The following is a 21297-nucleotide window of genomic DNA, read 5'->3' on the forward strand; positions in this document are numbered from 1 at the left end:
GAAGGTGTGTCCAAACTTTTGGTCTGTACTGTATATATATATATATATATATATATATATATATATATATATATGCACATAATGTGATCATTGTGACAGCCAATCACAAATTTATTTTAACAGGTGAGAGGTTAACACTACACTATACAAAAAATAAAATAAAAAATTGGCTTAGGATCTACTTTGAAGCCTAGTTGAACTCTCCATTTAAATTGGCTGGTGCGTAAAAACTAAAACACAAAGAGCAAGATCCTTCTCTACAGCATGCTGGCAGGGGAGAGGCTTTTCTTATCAGGCTGTGGCTGCTTTCTAAACACCTTTTTGTTTTGATGCACCTGGAATGTATTTAGCCAATTTAAACTGAAAGTTCCATTCAGACTTTTAATAGTGGCAACTTTGTCTTGTAGCTTACATGAACAATTATTCTTTCAGTGCTACCCCATCACCCATTCCAGTGGAGGAGAAAACAGAGCAAAGCATCATACAGTCTCCATCTTCACAGAGCAGAAGCGCCTCTAGAGAACAAGGAGGGTAAGTCCTTATATTTCTGTCCTCCCTACTGAGACCAAATGCAAATTAATGTCCAGAGGTGGACAGAAGAGGTACAGTAAAAAATATAAAGAAAATACATTTTGTATTTTGGGGCTGCCTTGTGGTAGTCAGATCTCTAATGGTGAAAGCAGAATTTCCATCACAGAGCAAAAAGGTTACTGAAATTGGTTTCTGATTGGTTGATTTTGAACATTATGTGCAGGGTGGGCCATTTATATGGATAAACCTTAATAAAATGGGATTGGTTGGTGATATTAACTTCCTGTTTGTGGCACATTAGTATATGTGAGGGGGGAAACTTTTCAAAATGGGTGGTGACCATGGCGGCCATTTTGAAGTCGGACATTTTGAATCCAACTTTTGTTTTTTCAATAGGAAGAGGGTCATGTGACACAACAAACTTATTCGGAATTTCACAAGAAAAACAATGGTGTGAAAAACAAACAGGAAGTTAATATCACCAACCAATCCCATTTTAGTATCCATATAAATGGCCCACCCTGTATATTGGCAAAATTCCTACTGTGACAGGTTTTCTAATATCATTGTTTTTATTCTCAGTCGGGCTCAGTCACCTGTAGAAGACAAGCAAGAGCCTTTTCCAGTGAAATCTCCTTCTGTAAGCCGGAGTAGGATGAAAGAGAAGTCTTCCAGGTAATTCTCATATTTATTTGTAATACATTTGGTTGTGTAAATATGGCAGTTTTGACCCTTTTAAAAATGTATTTACTTAAATAGTTACATGGTTGGTAAGGTTGAATAAAGACACCAGTCCATCCAGTTCAACTTGTGTGTTTGTGTTTGTTTATGTCAGAAACCATATCTTATATCCCTGTATACTGTGTTCGCTAAGATGTCCATAGAAGAGTTTGTTTTTAACTATCTATGCTTCCCGCTGACAACACCAATTGAGGAAGGGAATATCACATCCTTACTGCTCTGACAGTGAAAAACCCCTACATAGTTTAAGGTTAAACTGCTTCTTATCCAATTTCATTGAGTGGTCCCATGTCTTCTTAGGCCGCGTACACACGATCGGTCATAACCGATGAAAACGGACTGAAGGACTGTTTCATCGGTTAACCATTGAAACTGACTGATGGTCTGATGTGCCTACACACCATCGGTTAAAAAAACGATCGTGTCAGAACGTCACCACGTGTTGAAAAAAATGAAGTTCAATGCTTCCAAGCATGCGTCGACTTGATTCTGAGCTTTTGCATACCAACGATCGGTTTTGACCTATCGGTTAGGCGTCCATCGGTTCAATTTTAAAGAAAGTTCTCTTATTTTTGACTAAAGGATAACTGACCGATGGGGCCCACACACGATGGGTTTGGACCGATGAAACGGTCCTTCAGTTCGTTTTCATCGTTTTTGACCGATCGTGTGTACGCGGCCTAACACTCCCTGAGACTGAATAGTTTATTCCCTAGAATCACCATTAAGATATTAGTATATAGCTATCATATCTCTTCTCAAGCATCTCATCTCTAGAGAGAATAATTGTAATGCTTGTGGTTGTTCCTTGTAACTGAGGTCCTCCAGTACCTTTTTAGCTTTGTTGCCCTTCTCTGGACCCACCCCATTTCCCACGAATCCTTCCTGAGGATTGGTGACCAGAACTGGACAGCATACTCAAGATGCGGCTGAACCAGAGTTTTATAAAGTGGCAGGATTTTTGTTTTATCTCTTGAGTAAATTTTTTTATGCATGCTAATTGCTTGAAAACGATAGTTTTTTTAAAAAAAATTTCCATTGATACATGTTCCCTCGGGCAAGACCCGGGTTCTCAAAGACGTTTTCACAGGCAAACTATAGACACCCAGCAGGTACAATATTTAAAGGAATTTTTCATATTTTTTTGTTTTAATTTAAGCATCATTAAAATCACTGCTCCTGAATCTTTAGGTGCAAACTACAGAGCACACGGCCAGTACACACCAAGTAGCTTTAGGTGCAAACTACAGAGGACACAGGCAATAAACCACGTAAGAATACTGCAGCTAGCACAATCACCTGCCTGCCAGTAAATTAGGAAGAGCTGATCTAGCTAAACTATACAGTGTATAAATATATGTACAACACCTGGGATGTATATATATCCTCTACACACTATAACATTAACTGACTAGCCTGCCTGCCTGCTCTATCTACCTGCAAAATATGACTCTCTCTCTGTCCTCTCTTAACCACCGCAACACACTACACAAGGCCAACCTGCAGGCGCCTTTTATAGTGTGGGGCGTGTACTAAACCCCCTGAGCCATAATTGGCCAAAGCCACCCTGGCTTTGGCCAATTATGGCTCTCCGTTTTTTGCAAGATGTGATTGGCCAAGCATGCGGGTCATAGTGCATGCTTGGCCAATCATCAGCCAGAGATGCCGCAGTGAATTATGGTCTGTGAAACGTAACTCGAATTAGGCGCAAACGACCCGTTTTGTTCGTATTTCGAGGAACGATGAGTTCGACTCGAATACGAAGCTCATCCCTAATTACTACTTATGATACTGTTTTCATCAGCAAATTCTTGGATATAGTCCTTTTATTATCCCCTCCAAACTAACAGACTGACTGGAGACTGCACTGTCCACTATTAACTCTTTCCTGTAAAGACTGGATGTTCAGGGAAGCAGAACGAGAGAGCTGAAGCCTCATCATTGAAAGTTGTAAGCTGCAAGTTCTGGGGGTAAAAATGAACAAAATTTTTCGGGGCAATGTTTATTTAAAAAGATAAAATTAACATTGCAAATAAATACCTAATGCAATTCACACCATACAGTAGATAGGCAGGTTTGTACCGATATTACATTCATAGATTTATAGGCCATTATGAGGCAGTTGTCGGTGTGTGCCGACGCACAGAACGTTTCCTTTTTTTTTATATAAGCCACCCAACGCTGTTCTCCCGGCAGATGTTTTTACTTTACACAAATTAATAAAAAACATGCACGGCTTAAAATCATGTGGAGTTTTCTTGAGAGCTCAGAAATCCTCCACTATAGGACAGACGTGCCATGGAATGTGTCAGACAATTCTTTTTTTTTTATGAATTAGCGAACGTCTAAACTGAAGCAGATGTGCTTCCTAACAGAACGCCTTCAAATGACGGATTTCGGGGCAACAAGTAAAATGAAAAAAGCTGAATGCTTGGGAGGATTATAACATGTAGTCTCACCATTATAAGCACAGATTATTCAAAGTTTTCAACCTGGACTCACTCTATTAAAGTGGATGTAAACCCAATTTTGTTTTTGATGTCACAATGTACAGTATAAGATTTCCTATTATCTGTGCCCAGTCTTGCCACACAGAGTTAATCCAGCTCTGAGCAATCCACTTTTATTGTTCAGTGAAATAAAACAGACTTATAGAGAAAAACCTAAGTCCGTTCCGCCCCCTTGCTGTGAGTGACAGGTTATTTACATATCTCATGCACTAGCCTGGAGACAGGCATTATTTTTTAATTCCCATCCCCACTCCTTTTCTGAAGTCATGTGGTTACTTTTCTGGATTATGACTGGATGTTAGTGATCATAGCAGAATTTAGTGTAAGGAATACACAGGGAAAAATGCATGTTGACAAGGGGAGTGTAGAGGAGGGTGGGGAGTCTACTGACATCACGACTCCACCCACCGAGCTCCAGACAACAGATCCACCCACAGAATCTGCAGTTTTTCAGTTCTTATAACAGACAGAGACAGGTAAGGATACATGCAGGAGGCATCTATATCCTTACAGATCAGCACTATGGCAGTAGTTTAGAAAGGATGAGACCAACCGGGTTTACATCCACTTTAAAGAAAAAATATACCGGTTTTCAGTCAATTGAATTACATTTTGAATGTCTCTAAAAGCATTGTGTTGGCTTCAGATGATACTCATCATATTTTCAGTTGTTAAGGACCATAAAGTCATTAAAAATTGCGGGTGGCAGATTGCAGAGGTCCATTCAATTCCATGTGATCATTTGTTTAATTGAATTAAGCTAATGAAAAACTCCTGAAAATGCCCCATGTATTGTCAGCAATAGGCAACATTTTTCATTTTAAAACTTTAAAGGGCCGTTAATATAGTTTTTGGTAACTTTTTTGTTATAAATTTTATAAACAGTTTTTATAGATTTATATTTTTATCCTTATCTAAAACAGTTTTTTTTGAGTCTCTAATTAAAATTATTTGCAGGTCATACTGTGCTTTCTAATAAGCGTGCCAATTCCTCTGTGACTATTGTCCTAAACAGAAAACCCATACAGGATGGCTTAGGTTGGTCATAGACTTTGCAATTTTCTTTCTTTCAACCCGATTTCCCAGTCAGAGTTGATAGGGGAATCCCTCCCTCTGCTATAGTATCCTGACAGGGGGAGGTTTCCCAGCTGTCAGACTACAATGATCACTGCTGGTGGCTATAGCCGCCATCAGTGATCGAACAAAAATACCCGACAGGCTGTTGTACTGAAGTCGATCCATAGATAGTAGCCTACCCATAGATTAATCAAAATTTGGCCAGTTCAGCATTTCGGTCTATCTATGGCTGATTTATATTCTAACGGCGATAAAAACTTCCTATTGTCATAATACAATAATGTAGAGTGTTGATGGGGGAATTGAGCAATTAAAGAAGATTGCAAAACTGTCTATGGCCAGCCTTAAGCTGGCCATAGACAGTTCGATCTCGGCTGGTTTTAGCAAGCTAAGGAGGCGCGGTGGCGGTATAGCGCCGCTAAAAATAGTCGGAATTGCCGCGGCATTTGGCCGCTATCGGTGCAGTATTAACCCCCGCTAACGGCCGATAAAGGGTTAATACCGCCCGCAATGCGCCTCTGCAGAGGCGCATTGCGGGCTGTGTTACCGTGGTTTCCCAATGTTTTAAATGGGAAGGAGCGGTGAAGGAGCGGTATACATACCGCTCCTCTCACCGCTCCAAAGATGCTGCTTGCAGAAGATTTGTTTCTCTCCTGCCAGCCCATCACCTCAGTGTGAAAGCCCTCGGGCTTTCACACTGAGAAGGCTGGGCAGGAGTTTTTCAGGCGGTATTTAGGCGCTATTTTTAGCGCTGTACCGCCTGAAAAACTCCTCAGTGTGAAAGGGGCCTAAAGGTACCCAAGTTAATCAGTTGATCAACTTGGGTACAACCGCTTGTCGGATTTTGCGTGCGATTATTGCTAGCAGCTGTTATAGGAACTAGAAATAATCACTGTGTTCTCCCGGCGGGGACGGCTTCCCCTGCCCCCAGGTCGGGAGGGATTCCACCATTACCACTGACTGTGGTTGCAATCCGTGGCTGCAGGAAAGAAAATCTCCCCCTCTATGGTCGGACTTGGCCCAAACACACAATCGGATATTCCGACAATTGTCTGACAGACGTGTTTTGTCAGATAATCCGACCGTCTGTATGCTCCATCGGACAATTGTTGACGAAATTTCCGACAACAAATGTTGGCTGTGCATGCTCTCAAATTGTCCGTCAGATTATCCGATAGTGTGTACACAAATTTGTTGGACTAAAATCCAAAGTACAAACACGCATTCTCAGAACCAATGCTAACCATCAGACAACAATATCAGAAGTTGCCCAAAGGGTGGCGCTAAAGAGCAGAAAAACCACGTAGTTTCGTGAATGTTGGATGAAAAAGTTCTGCCGTTTGTATGCAGAACAAGTTCACGGCGCTTCAGACAAAAATCCACAGATTTGTCTGATGGAAGTCCGATCCTGTGTACGAGGCATAAGTCTAGCCCAGTGGTTCTCAACCTCAGTCCTCAAGTACCCCAAACAGGCCATGTTTTGGGAATTTCTCTTAGCTTAATAGCTTTCTAAAATACCAAGCCATTGACTTTGATTTAAACCACCACAAGCATAGGTGTTCGCAGCCTATTGCATTAGGGTGTGCACCCCAAAGCTCAAACACATACTACCAATCACACACGATGAAAGGGAAGGGGCCAGTCAGTTACATATTTACTGACCCCTTCCTCCACTCATCCTAAAACATCCTCGCAGCAGCAGCCGGAGGGAGAGGAGAGTAGGGAAGCCGGCAGTGCTGCGAGGGGAAGGAGGGAGGGGGGACCCAGGGCAGTAGGGGGAATCTGTGCTGCACAGGCTGATTAGGGTGTGCCTGGGCACACCTGGCACACCCTGTGCGCACACCTATGTGTGCAAGATAAAGGAAAACCTGCAAACATGGCCTGTTGGGGGTACTTGAGGACAGGGTTTAGAAACACTGGTCTAGCAAATAAGGAGGTGGAGGTTTCCCTCCTCTGAGTCATACAGCAGTGGGTGTTGTCAATACACCTAAATAAAGCCGGCCATACATGGGTCACTTTTTTCAATCAACCAGCAGACTGCTTGAAAAAAAAACCTATGGTAAATGGATTCCCCCATCCACACAAGCGAGGTGGATAGGGGAATCCTCCTTGCCCCACCATTGTATCCTGATAGCTGGGACTCCTCCGCTGTCAGAATACACGCGGGAGTGACGTGGGATCGCGCCCACGGAAATTCAGGGCTCAGGTAAGTTAAACTGGGGGGCTGGGGGGCCGGACACAGCAAGGTGTTTTTAGGATGCATTAAGGTGAAAAAACACGAAGGTTTACAACCCCTTTAAGCTGATCACTTCCATATGTATCTAAAACATTACAAAGATTATAAATTTCCCTTTAAGTGACTCAGTGATGTGGCTTTTCTTAGCATCTCAGAGGTCAGGTCGTAGCTTTGTCATTTAGATCTGTCTGGAGGATATTCATTCCTCTGTCCAGCAGCTGCAGATTTATTGATATGGATTCTAATTTCAACCCAAATTATTCATTTTAAGAAAACACTGTTTGTGTATATCTGTGCTTTCCCATATATGTTTTGGTGTTTCCAATATTACATGGCTGTCCTGGCTGATTCATACCTTATAAATCACAGAGGATTAACAGTAACTTCAGACAGCTAAAAACCTTGATAAATCTTAAGGGGTTGTAAAGGTAATTTTTTTCCCTAAATATCTTCCTTTACCTTAGTGCAGTCCTCCTTCACTTACCTCATCCTTCTATTTTGCTTTTAACCGGTTAACGCCCGCCGCATGCACATATACGTCCACAGAATGGCACGTACAGGCATATGGGCGTACATGTACGTCCCCGCCTTTCCACGGGTCGGGGGTCCGATCGGGAACCCCCCCCCCCCCGGGACATGTAACGGTCGGTTAACCAGCGGGGAGCGATCCAGGACGAGGGCGCAGCTGTTCGTTTCTAGCGATCGCGAGGAACGGGGAGAGCCGTATGTAAACATGGCTTCCCCGTGCTTCACTGTGGCGGCTGCATCGATCGAGTCATCCCTTTTATAGGGAGACTCGATCGATGACGTCAGACCTACAGCCACACCCCCCTACAGTTGTAAACACACACTAGGTGAACCCTAACTCCTACAGCGCCCCCTGTGGTTAACTCCCAAACTGCAACTGTCATTTTCACAATAAACAATGCAATTTAAATGCATTTTTTGCTGTGAAAATGACAATGGTCCCAAAAATGTGTCAAAATTGTCCGAAGTGTCCGCCATAATGTCGCAGTCACGAAAAAAATCGCTGATCGCCGCCATTAGTAGTAAAAAAAATAAATAAATAAAACTATCCCCTATTTTGTAAACGCTATAAATGTTGCGCAAACCAATCGATAAACGCTTATTGCGATATTTTTTTACCAAAAATAGGTAGAAGAATACGTATCGGCCTAAACTGAGGAAAAAAATACATTTTATATATGTTTTTGGGGGATATTTATTATAGCAAAAAGTTAAAAATATTGCATTTTTTTCAAAATTGTCGCTCTATTTTTGTTTATAGCGCAAAAAATAAAAATTGCAGAGGTGATCAAATACCACCAAAAGAAAGCTCTATTTGTGGGGGAAAAAGGACGCCAATTGTGTTTGGGAGCCATGTCGCACGAGCGCGCAATTGTCTGTTAAAGCGACGCAGTGCCGAATCGCAAAACCTGGCCTGGGCATTTAGCTGCCTAAAGGTCCGGGGCTTAAGTGGTTAAATGTCCTTATTTCTTCTGAGAAATCCTCACTTCCTGTTCTTCTGTCTGTAACTCCACACAGTAATGCAAGGCTTTCTCCCTGGTGTGGAGTGTCGTGCTCGCCCCCTCCCTTGCACTACAGGAGAGTCAGGACGCTCTCTACGTTGCAGATAGAGAAAGGAGCTGTGTGTTAGTGGGCGTTCTGACTCTCCTGTAGTCAAAGGGAGGGGGCAAGCACGACACTCCACACCAGGGAGAAAGCCTTGCATTACTGTGTGGAGTTACAGACAGGAAAACAGGAAGTGAGGATTTCTCAGAAGAAATAAAGACATTTAAAAGCAAAATGGAAGGATGAGGTAAGTGAAGGAGGACTGCACTAAGGTAAAGGAAGCTATCTAGGGAAAAAAACTGTACCTTTACAACCCCTTGAAAGGAAACCTGTCATTAAAGAAATGGTTGGGCTACCATTCCTGTCCTCCTTCTGTAAATGCTGGTTGCTGGCTATCATACCGATCCTTTGGTTTCAATACTGTCATAGACTCAGAAAAGGTATGTAGATTAGGAGCTCTCTATTGACGCCTCCTCGAAGTCAGATGATCAAGATGAGGGATGTCAATGTACCTACATTTTTGTATGAAATCTGGTACTGTTTGCTGGCTTAGTGCGTCTCTAACTAAAACTTTTAGTTAGTTTTAGATAAAGTGACTTATTTATTACCAGTCCCGGAAGATTTGGCTTCTCAATGACCAGGCCATTTTTTGCGATACGGCACTGCTTCGCTTTAACTGACAATTGCGAAATCAAAATTGATGTCCTTTTTTTTCCCACAAATAGAGCTGTCTTTTGTTGGTATTTTATCACCTCTGCAGTTTTTATTTTTTACGCTATAAACAAAAGAGTGACAATTTTGAAAAACACACAATGGCCCAGATTCACAGAGAGCGGGCGCACATTACGCCGCCGTAGCGCAAACCAATGTACGCCACGCCGACGCAGCGCAGAGAGGCAAGCATGGAATTCAGGAAGCCAGTGCTCCCCATGCTGCGTCGGCGTGGCGTAGGTTTCGAAGACGCAGGCCGGCGTAGGTGGAAGTGGGCTTGACCCATGCAAACCCATGCAAATGAGGCGTGACCCCATGCAAATGATGGGCCGAGCGCCAGACAGATACGTATCACGAACTGTGCATGCGCCGGGACGTGGACGCATCCCTCTGCGCATGCTCACAACCACGTCAAAACAACTGCCTAAACTACGCCGGATCACTGCCTACGGCGTGAACGTAACCTACGCCCAGCCAGACACACGTCCAACATAAACAACGTAAAATACGCCGGCTTGAGTTCCCTGGTGCAGACCTTTGCATGTCTTCTGCTGGGTTGCACCTCCTTTATGGGGCTTAACTTTACGCCGGATGTACAACTTACGCACACATCGCGTAGCCTGCGTCGGGCGCACGTACGTTCGTGAATCACCGTATTTCCCTCATTTGAATAGCAAATCAATGGGAGCGCCACATGCGTCCAGCCTAAATGTGCACCCACGCTACGCCGGCGTAGGCAAGTTACGTTGGCGGGATTAAGCCTATTTTTAGGCGCATCTTAGTTTGTGGGTCCGGCGCACAGATACGACGGCGCACATTTGCACTTACGTCGGCGTATCTTGTTCTACGTCGGCGTAAGTGCTTTGTGAATCCGGGCCAATATCTTTGACTTTTTGCTATAACAAATTTCCCAATTGTTTTTTTTTCAAAAAAAAATGTTTTTTTCCTCAGCTTAGACCGATACGTATTCTTCTACATGATTTTGGTAAAAATAAATCGCAATAAGCGTATATTGATTGGTTTGCGCAAAAGTTTTAGCGTCTACAAGATAGGGGATAGATTTACGGCATTTTTACTATTATTATTTTTTTACTAGTAATGGCGGCGATCTGCGATTTTTTTTTTTGTGCATGCATAGCTCAGTTTTCATTCTACTATGGATGGCACACAGAAGAAACCGGGAGAAGATGCCAGCGAGGGACCTCTCAGGGGCTTCAGACCGTTGGAACTAAGGTAAGTATTTGTGCCTTTAGTTCCACTTTAAACATCCAACTCCTGAAAAACATTTTAGCCACTTCTGCACGTGGCAAAAAACAGGCGTGGTTTAAACGAAATATTGGGTGTGGCTTAAGGGGCGTGGCTCAGCAGGGTGTGCATTGAGTCTCAAATGAACGACGGATGGAGGAAGAAATAAATAAATAGGGAGGGAAGGAGAGAGAAGGAAGGAAAGAAAGAGGGATGGAGGGACAGCAGGCCCAGATCCTACACCACAATAGCAATATGTGTATTCCAGAAAGTTTAACAATCAGCAGATAAAGATACTCCAAACACCTGATGTTAGCGCTTCAATCATCCCGGCACCATGGTGGTTATGATTTCAAGATGATTGAAGCGCATTATTTCCATTATTAAAATATAAAATGAAATAGTTCAACTCATCATAATGCTGACTCAGTGGGAGCTCTGAGCGTGTCATATGTCACGTCGCCTGCCACCAGATGCCATCAGGTGTCCCCAGCAGAGTCCCTCCTTACATCAGGTTTCCCCAGCAGAGTCCCTCCTTACATCAGGTGTCCCCAGCAGAGTCCCTCCTTACATCAGGTTTCCCCAGTAGAGTCCCTCCTTACATCAGGCATTCCCAGTAGAGTCTCTCCTTACATCAGGTGCCCCCAGTAGAGTCTCTCCTTACATCAGGCGCCCCCAGTAGAGTCCCTTCTTACATTAGGCGCCCCCAGTGGAGTCCCTCCTTACATCAGGGGCCCCCAGTAGAGTCCCTTCTTACATAAGGGGCCCCCAGTAGAGTCCCTTCTTACATCAGGCACCATCAGTAGAGTCTCTCCTTACATCAGGCGCCCCCAGTAGAGTCCCTTCTTACATCAGGGGCCCCCAGTAGAGTCCCTTCTTACATCAGGGGCCCCCAGTAGAGTCCCTTCTTACATCAGGTGCCCCCAGTAGAATCCCTTCTTACATCAGGTGCCCCCAGTAGAGTCCCTCCTTACATCAGGTGCTCCTGACGATCGCAGCGATACCACATATGTATATGTTAGTTGTTGTTTGTACCCATAGTACAGCCCACAAACAATGGTGCATATTTTGTTTTTATTTTTTATCCTACCTAAAACACACCGACACTGACACTAACTGACACTGATACTAATTTAAAAAATATATATCATGTCCAAAAAAAAATACTGACCCTGACCCAAACACTAACCCAACTCAAACCTTGATCTAGGTATTTTTAATTATTATTATTTATTTGTTTTAAAATACACGTTTTTTTCTCTGCTATTCACAGAGAGAGAAAGCACTGGGGCGAGCTTCACCATGATTGATCACCGTGATAGCCAATCAGAGGCTATGACAGCAATCAGGTCACCCGGATTCTGGAGTTCCGGGTCCAGATCGTTACTACGGGGCCTGGGGCTCTCGGTGAGACCCCGGTTTCTGTGGTGGGAGCACGCCATGCAGGGCCGCTGATGGGGGGGGCAGTCCTCTTGTAGGGGGCCAGAGCACACAGGCAGAGGCTGCTCCAGGCTTTGTGAGGCCTTAGGCAAAACTTGACATGAGGGCCCCACTCACACCCATGATGGGAAAAATAATTCAAGGACAAGAGCCTCTTCCCCACAACCCTGGCCAGTGGTTGTGGGGGTCTGCAGGCAGAGGGCTTATCGGAATCTGGAAGCCCCTTTTAACAAGGTGGCCCCCAGATCCTGCTCTTTAACACCTAAGGGGCGGGGGCCACCCGGTGATGTCACCTGCTGAACCGCCCCCCTTGTGACTTCATTCACTGCGGGCATGCTGGGTCATTGATGTCACAAGGGGTGGTGTCGCCGATATTCACTGGTTGCTAGGGACTCTGGCGGCCCCGCTCCTGAGTCAGGGCTCTTAACGCTGCCTGTCCCTCCAAATTGGGGTACTGCATTGGGTAAGTTAGGAGGCCGCGAGGCCCCTGTGAGTGTGAGGCCTTAGGCGACCGCCTAATTAAAGAGCCGCCTCTGCACACAGGGAAGGTGGTTAGTGATGGACAACAACAGCAAAACTCTTCATCCAGCAGCTGAAAGCTGGTCTCTCCCCTCTCCCTAATGCCAGCTTTTATCTGCTTTTATCATCCCTCACTAATCTCCCTCTCTTTGCGGCCCCCCCTCCCAGCACTGGCTCTAATGTTAACTCTGAGTTTCATATCTCTGTAACTTTGTTTCTATCCCTCTGTCTCTCTAATCCCCAACTGCCCAGCCCATATATTTTTTTATCTTCTTTTTTATTTATTAACTCAGTTTTATCTTTTATATTTAGCAGGAATTCTGTGAGTTATATTGTATTTGTGTCTGCTAATAATGATTTTATTGTATTTTTAGCGAAATAAAGCTTTAATATTTTCTTGGGGGGGCCCTGTCAGGTTGTCTGTATGGGGCCCCACGATTTCTATCAGCAGCCCTGACTCCATGCTCTCCCAGCACAAAGGGAGATGCACAAATGTGCGGCCCTGCGGAAAAACGCCCAGTCCGGTGGGGCCGCATATTTGTGTTAGGTCAGCGTGAAGGGACTAATTGCCATATATCTCCTCTGTACAGAGAATTACCGTATATCTCTTTAAAAATCCATTTTTTTCAGTAAAGGAAAGGGCAAAGTGAAGAAGGAGGAAGAGAAGGTGAAAGAGGAAGATGAGGTACCCCAGGTCATAGCTCCACCAGATCCCATTCCTGAGACACTGCAGTGGTTCCCACCATGTGACCAGGAATTAAATGACTATATCTCAGAGGTTTCCAGAACAATCCTTCCTCTTCCACACATCCGAGAGCAAGTGGTGGCTCTGGCACAGTAAGTATGTTTATTTAGACCAAACCACCAAATGTGGCTATGGTAGGATGACCAGACATCCCCGGTTTCCAGGGACAGTCCCCGGATTAAGGACACTGTCCCCGGACCAAGTCTGTCCCCGGTTTTGTCCCCAGATTGGATTTGAACAGGGGCTGGGGAAATTTCAAAGACAGTCAGTGCAGAATAAATAATAAAAATTCTGAATTATACACCACCGCTCCTACTAGCTTAAAGCGGTGGTTCACCCTAAGAAACAAGTTTCTACCATTAAATCCAGCATACTAGCGTGAGCTACAGTATGCCTTTATTTTATTTTTTTTGCGCCGTACTCACAGTTTAATCCCGTAGTGAAGTTTCAGACTCCCCGCGGGGAATGGGCGTTCCTATGCAGTGGGAAGATGATTGACGGCCGGCTATGGCGCGTCACGCTTCCCGAAAATAGCCAGAGTAGGTATCGGCTCTTCACGGCGCTATACGGCGCCTGCGCACAGACTAGGAACTGACTGCGCAGGTGCCGTGAAGAGCCAAGTCCTATTTCGGATATTTTCGGGAAGCGCGACGCGCCATAGCCGGCCGTCAATCATCTTCCCTCTGCATACGAACGCCCATTCCCCACGGGGAGTCTGAAACTTCACTACGGGATTAAACTGTGAGTACGGCGCCAAAAAATAAAATAAAGGCATACTGTAGCTTGCGCTAGTATGCTTGATGGCATGCTAGAAAAAAATTTTTTTTAGGGTGAACCCCCGCTTTAAGGGGGGGGGGGTGTATTTTTTTCCATTATCTGTGCCCCTTTCTGATGATCATGTACTGGTCGGAGCGGTGGGAATATTTCTTCAGTTTCGGGCGCATGTCAATTCAGCTTCGCTCGCATGTTCTTCTATTTTGGCTCAAGTCCCGACCACCCGCCTGCCTTCCCTGGTGGAGTGATCTGCCTCCGCCCCCCACCCAGTAGTAGCCGGAGCCCGGAGAGCAAGACTTGACAGGCTGTGAGGCGGGCGGCAGCGGTGACAGATAGAGAGTCGCTGATTCCCGCCATTACTTTTGCATAGAAACCAATCAGCTTGCAGGTTTTATTGTCAAAACTGTGTATCACCTGAGGCCAGTCACTTCACTGGGTATATTTAAGGGTTTACAATAGGGTGACCACATTTCCAAACTACCATTCAGGGACACCTCCCTTCCCAAAAATCCGCTTGTGCTGTAATTAATCACAGCACACTGATTGGACACAAGAGGCGGGATTTATGATTTCTCCAATCACAAGCAGGGGGCAGGATTGTGCTTCTCCAGTAAAGTGGTGATGTGACGGCCTTTTTTGGGGGCATCAGATTGGCTCAGGGGGGTGGCTGTGTCAGTTTCATTCTATTATTGTCCTGGAATGAAGGTGCCCGGGACAGACCTGCAAAATGCGGGACTGTCCCGGGCAATCCGGGAGATGTTGTCACCCTAGTTTACAACCACTTTAGCTTATGGAAAATATATCATGTTATTTAGAGATTACACATAGATAGGTCTCTATTGCTCCCAGTGCCTGAAAAGAGTAACGAGGGAGCAAAGGGAAGGTGCTGTTAGTATATGCTCAGCTGGTCTGGCATTAAAGTGAACCTGTTCCTTTTGCCTTGCACGTGCAAAGTACATCTTCACTTTAAACCAGACATGTCCAAAGTCCGGCCCGCGGGCCAAATGCGGCCCCCCTGTTGATTTAATACGGCCCCCCTGGGGATTTGGATATATATATTGTTTGTGGCCCCCCAGGCCACAAAAGATATATACCGTATTTATCGGCGCTGCCTTGGAGGGGACAGGATGAGTGCCGTCAGATTACATGAAGAGAATCTCCTGTTAACTTAGCAGCGTGTGTATTGGAAGTCAGTCTCCAGGGATGCCATTGGACAACTGTTCTGTCCATCATAGGAGGCGGGACTTTGTATTAAAGAGGCCACAGAGTAAACAAGAGATTCTCCTGTTTGTAATCTGTCGGCACTCGTCCCGCCCCCTCCCTCTGCCCTCTGAGGCTGCAGATGGGCATCGATCAGGCTGCACTGATGACAATGTTAAGGCTACATTCATGGCACATGTGGGGCTGCATTTATGGCACATGTGAGGCTGCATTTATGGCACATGTGAGGCTGCATTGGTTGCAATGGTAAGGCTGCATTGGTTGCAATGGTAAGGCTGCATTCATGGCACATGTAAGGCTACATTCATAGCACATGTGAGGCTGCATTTATGGCACATGTGAGGCTGCATTGGTTGCAATGGTAAGGCTGCATTCATGGCAATAGTGAGGCTTCATTCATGTCAATGGTAAGGACTGCATTCATGTCAATGGTGAGGCTGCATTCATGGCAATGGTAGCCCGTGCGTGTTATACGCCAATAAATACGGTATATCCAAATAACACGTCCAAGCTCATCCTTAGTCCTGAGCAGGGCTCTGGGATTCGTTGGGGCCACAAAAGAAATATATACAGTATATCCAAATAACATGCCCAAGCTCATCTCTTCACCACACACAGCCACAAAGGGAAGAGAATTCTTGTTGGGCAGTGTATTAGTTGCTAAGATGAACACACTTAGACCGAATTTTAATGGTTCAGAATGTCAGGCAAATTGGTCAGCCCTCACGCATGTTCACTTCATCAAATCTGGCCCTCTTTGAAAAAAGTTTGGACACCCCTGCTTTTAACCTTCTCTTAGATTAACTCTGACAAATATTCTTTTTCTTCTCAAGCACATAATCATTAGATTTACTTTCTACAGACTTTCAGACTAAAACGGATTTCATTTCCAGCTTTTATGCCGGCTTTTAAATCTTACATAATATGCAGCTGAACAGTCAAGATACTGAGATGGCCACATATATTTCCATTTTAATTCATTTTAATTCATGTAATGATCAGAGCATAATTGCAGCAATCATTTGGGGGGGGGGGTGCTTTTATATATATATATATATATATATATATATATACATATATATATATATATATATATATATATATATATATATACTGTGTGTATATATATATATATATATATATATATATATATATATATATATATATATATATATATATATATATATAAAAAAGCTTCTTCTTTATATGAGACAAAAATTTGTAGTGTGATGGATCTTCTTAAATTCCACACAGGTTTGTGGCCGAAAAGATGGGCGGTGCTATAGAGAAGGATCGCCTGCATGAATTCAGCTGGGAACTCCATATCAGTGAACTTAAATTTGAGCTGAAGAGCAATGTCATTCCTATTGGGAAGATTAAGAAAGGGATATTCTATCACCGAGCACTGCTCTACAAGGTATGCTCTGAGAGATGTGTATTTTTAAAGGGCTTTTTCACTCTATAATGTGATTTCAAAAGTTGTTTCAATCTTTATAAATCTGTAGTTTTTATTAAAACAATACCAAGTGATCCTGTCATGTAGATGCTTTCAGTTATAGGGTGATACCTGTCTCCCAGCTGTTCTCTTGTGTTGTCACTTTGTCACATGCACCCTGGTAAAGAATAAATGCAGCCATGCTGACACACATTATGCAGGCATGCCATGGTCCTCCGTTGTCACTATCAGGAAGGTGGTCCAGGGCAGTGGCGGTGCGTCCATAAAGGGCGCACAGGTGCTGCCCCCTCTCTCCTGTCACCTCCCTCTCCGCTGCCACCCCCTATTCATGTGCCCGACCCCTTTTCGACACCTGGATTACAGCAGCGGGGTATTTTTTGAAGCACCTGATTAGAGCCATAGGCTCTAATAAGTGTCCAAAAAGGTGGACAGTGGGTGCCATGCTGGGCGCTCTTTGTTCACTCAGCGATGGGCACAGTGTCAGCAATTGATGGGCACAGTGTCAGCAATTGATGGGTACAGTAGCTGCGTTTGATGGGCACAGTGGCTGCGTGTGGCACAGTGGCGGCAATTGATGGGCACAGTAGCTGCGTTTGACGGGCACAGTGGCTGCAATTTTTTTTCAGTTTGTTTGCACCCCCCCAAAAAATTTTGAGCACCAGCTGCCACTGGTCCATAGCATTGATATGCTGGGGTGAGTGCATGTAGACAAGTGGCTGAAAGAGTCTGGATGAGATCTGCAGAACTGAGATGCACAAAGAAATAAAAAGCATGTTATGGGGAAATAAACAGCAGTTGTTAATAAAAACAAGTGCTTTAGAAAAATAATGTCATCTAGTTGGGGTTTAGATCTGAAGCCCAACTGCAGTAAAGTTATTTTTTGTAAATGATTATCTTCCAAGCATTAAAAAAAGGGGTTTGTCTGCAATGCTTATCAGCTCTTAAGCATTGTCCACTGCAGTAAATATTTTCTGCCACTAGAGGTCACCAGTGTTCTGCATCATTTAACCCACTTCCTGTGATTGCAGGGTTTCATGCACACTTCCTCAGCATTCCACAGCATTTGCATTTAATAGTATATGGATGCTGAGAATCGCACAGAAATCATTGTATCATTAAAGAGGAGTTCCACCCAAATTTGGAACTTCCTCTTAACCCACTCCTCTCCCCCTTACATGCCACATTTGGCATGTCATTTTTTTGGGGGGGGAGTGGGGGCTTCAGCACGAGTGAGACTTCCTGTCCCACTTCCTCCTTCCTGTAGGCGACTAAGCTTAATCGCCTTCAGGAAGTGGCTGCTGTAGGCGATCGCCTAGGACACGTCACAGGTCCTAGGCGATCTCCTGGCCAATTACACGGCGCGGCGCCGGGCCGCGCCGCTCGCGCATGCGCAGTGCCGCTCGCGCATGCGCAGTGGGTGCCCGGCCGTGAAGCCGAAAGCTGTCACGGCCGGGTGCCCACACTGAAAATGAAGACGCCGGCCGGGGAGGGGGGGAGAGGAGCGGACCCCCGGCCGGCGCGTCGCTGGAGCGCTGGAGCAGGTAAGTGCCTGTTTATTAAAAGCCAGCAGCTACACTTTTTGTTGCTGCTGACTTTTAATAAACATACAAATGGCTGGAACTCCCCTTTAAGGACTGAAACAAGAAGTACAGCCAAAGATTGTTTCAGCAGAGAGCGGGCTGAAACCTGCTGTTGGCTGACGTCAGAGAGCTGGTCCAGGCTCAGGCAAGATCGCAACAATGATATTGGGATCTGCCCACATGCCTGGACTGGCACACGGCTCAGCCTCTCAGCAAGCCTGAGCCACCTGCTCTTACCCCCTCCACAGACCAGTGCTTCAGTGAGCGAGGGGGCAAAGCAGAGAGCTGGCAGTCACCAGCTCTCTGCTCAGGGAGCCCTGAGAACTGAGCGATCGGTGGTGTTTGATCGCTCGATTCTCAGTTATAGAGTCAGCGGGGGACAGATGCAGCATCGGAGCGATGCTGCATCCAGCCAGGTAAGTATGATTCTGCAAAAAAAAAAATGGGGTTACTTCTCTTTTAATGGAAAGCTACAAAATGCTGTCAGAGATTGCAGACATGCAACAGGAGATTGTCAAAGACCACAGACATGCTACAAGAGATGGTCAAAAACTGCAGATATTCTACATGTCTGGTCCTTTTTTGGGCTTTAAACAGTTAATTTGAAGCAAAATATTGCTGTATAATAATTATAGAACTCAGGAGTCCCTTGGTGGAAGTGTATGAAAGAGTCTCTTTGTTGCTTTGCTTTTTATAACTTGATGGATTGGATTAATTGAAACATTTGAAGAGAGATGTAACTATATAGTGTTACGTTTTCCAAAGTTGCAACATAAGGAAATGCCGACCTTTGACATGGACGGTGAACCTTTCCGACTCTTCACTTGGTAATCTATCTCTGTCAGAGAGTTATTTATAGAAAAGAATGATACAAATATATCTAGTAGTGTAGAACATTTTATCTACAAACTTTATCGTCCGCAACTATGACTAAACAATGGGGGGGGGCACTCGATGTGGAGAAGGAGCCAGGAATGCTCCCGTGGGACCCCAGAAAAGGACCGCTCTGTGCATAACCCTTGCACAGAGGAGGTAACTATAACATGTTTTTTGTTTTTAAAAAACAAACCTTTACAATCCACCCTAAAGTGAAGTCGCGCTGATCGGCACCCTCCCCCCCTCAGGTATTTGCACCCACTTCCGGCCACACGTCACGGGCAAAAGACGGGTTTTTTCTGACATCCCGTCCGTCCCCCATTGTGTGCTGGGAACACTCGGCTCCCAGCACACAGCGGGAGCTAATCGGCGGGCGCAGCGCGACTCGCACATGCGCCGTAGGGAACTGGGCAGTGAAGCTTCACTTCCTGGTTACCTCACCGTGGATGGAGGGGGGGGCAGCAGAGTGATGAGCGATCGCTCGTCCTCTGCTGCGGACGCCGCTGGACTCCAGGACAGGTAAGTGTCCTAATATTAAAAGTCAGCAGCTGCAGTATTTGTAGCTGCTGGCTTTTAATATTTTTTTTTGAGCGGACATCCGCTTTAATGTTGGTTCAAGCTAGAGTTGCACGATTCTGGATAAAATGAGAATAGCCATTTTTTTTGCTTAGAATAAAGACCACAATTCTCTTACAATTTTCACAACACAACATCATCTTTCACATTATACAATTTTTTTTACTGTTTATATACATTTTTTTAATTAATTGAAGTGTATTTTTTTAGACAAAAATTGCGATTGAAAGACCGCTATGCAAATACAGTGTGACATAAATATTGTAACAACCGCCATTTTGTTCTCTAGGGTCTCTGCTAAAAATATGTATGTGTATGTATATATTTATATATATATATATATATATATATATATATATATATATATATATATATATATATATATATATAAAATATATATAACGTTTGGGGTTCTAAGTAATTTTCTAGCAAAAATACAGATTTTAATTTGTAAGCAAAAAGTGTCAGAAAAAGGCTTATGCCGCGTACACACGACCGTTTTTAATGTCATGCAAAAAAAACAAAGTTTTTCTCAACGTGATTCTTGTCAAGCCTGCCTTGCATACACACGATCGTGAAAAAAAAAAATGCTCGAGCAAAGCGTGGTGACGTACAACACGTACAGCGGCACTATAAAGGGGAAGTTCCATTCAGATGGTGCCACCCTTTGGGCTGCTTTTGCTGATTTTGTGTTAGTAAAATTTTGGTGAGAGACGATTCGATTTGCGCTTTTCAGTCTGTTACAGCGTGATGAATGTGCTATCTCCATTATGAACGCTAGTTTTACCAGAACGAGTGCTCCCGTCTCATAACTTGCTTTTTGGCATGCGCGTTTTTTCCCCGTCGTTAAAGCCCACACACGACAGTTTTTCACATCGTGAAAAACAATGAGAAAAATTTGAGCACATTCTAAATTTTTAATGCCCATTTTTCACGTCGAGAAAAATGCTCTGGAGCCCACACACGGTCGTTTTTAATGACCAATTTAAAAAAATTCATTTTTCTCGTCATGAAAAAACGGTCGTGTGTACGCGGCATTAGTCTTTAAAGCGGGGTTCCAGCCATTTCAGTGTTTAAAGTCAGCAGCTATAAAAAGTGTAGCTACTGACTTATAAAAAACAGACACTCACCTGTCCCAGGATCCAGCAATGCGGCTGCCCGAAGCCTCGGTTCTCTCCCCCACCTTTCCACGATGCCGGCATCACTAGTGTGGGTACTTGGCTGTGACAGCTTGAGGCTTCACAGCCGGGTGTGCACTGCGCATGCGTGAGTCACGCTGCGTGTCCTGAATGGCCATGCAATCTTCTGTGATGTGTACCAGAAGATAGCAGGGAGGGTGGGGGAGAGGAGAACTTCTGCTCGAGCCGCCTCGGTGGCCCGAGCAGAAGTGGGAGCTGGGTACCTGTCAAAACTAGGTACCCGCATGTAAAATGTGGCATGTCAGGGGTCCGGAGTCCTTAAAGCAGGACTTCTACTTTTGGGTGGAA

The 21297-nt window shown here is 44.6% G+C and overlaps 1 protein-coding gene across 1 annotated transcript in view; it reads left to right on the top strand.

Annotated features, from left to right (window-relative positions):
• The window catches only part of ARMC3 (armadillo repeat containing 3), a 112022-nt gene that overhangs the window by 89215 nt on the left and 1510 nt on the right, over positions 1 to 21297 (top strand). The window contains exons 15-18 of the mRNA XM_040352510.1: positions 433 to 531; positions 1114 to 1206; positions 13213 to 13419; positions 16577 to 16739. Coding sequence (XP_040208444.1) covers positions 433 to 531; positions 1114 to 1206; positions 13213 to 13419; positions 16577 to 16739 — 562 coding nt within the window. The remainder of the gene's footprint in view (positions 1 to 432; positions 532 to 1113; positions 1207 to 13212; positions 13420 to 16576; positions 16740 to 21297) is intronic.

The sequence above is a fragment of the Rana temporaria genome, chromosome 5 (assembly GCF_905171775.1).
Source record: "Rana temporaria chromosome 5, aRanTem1.1, whole genome shotgun sequence".
Taxonomy (NCBI): domain Eukaryota; kingdom Metazoa; phylum Chordata; class Amphibia; order Anura; family Ranidae; genus Rana; species Rana temporaria.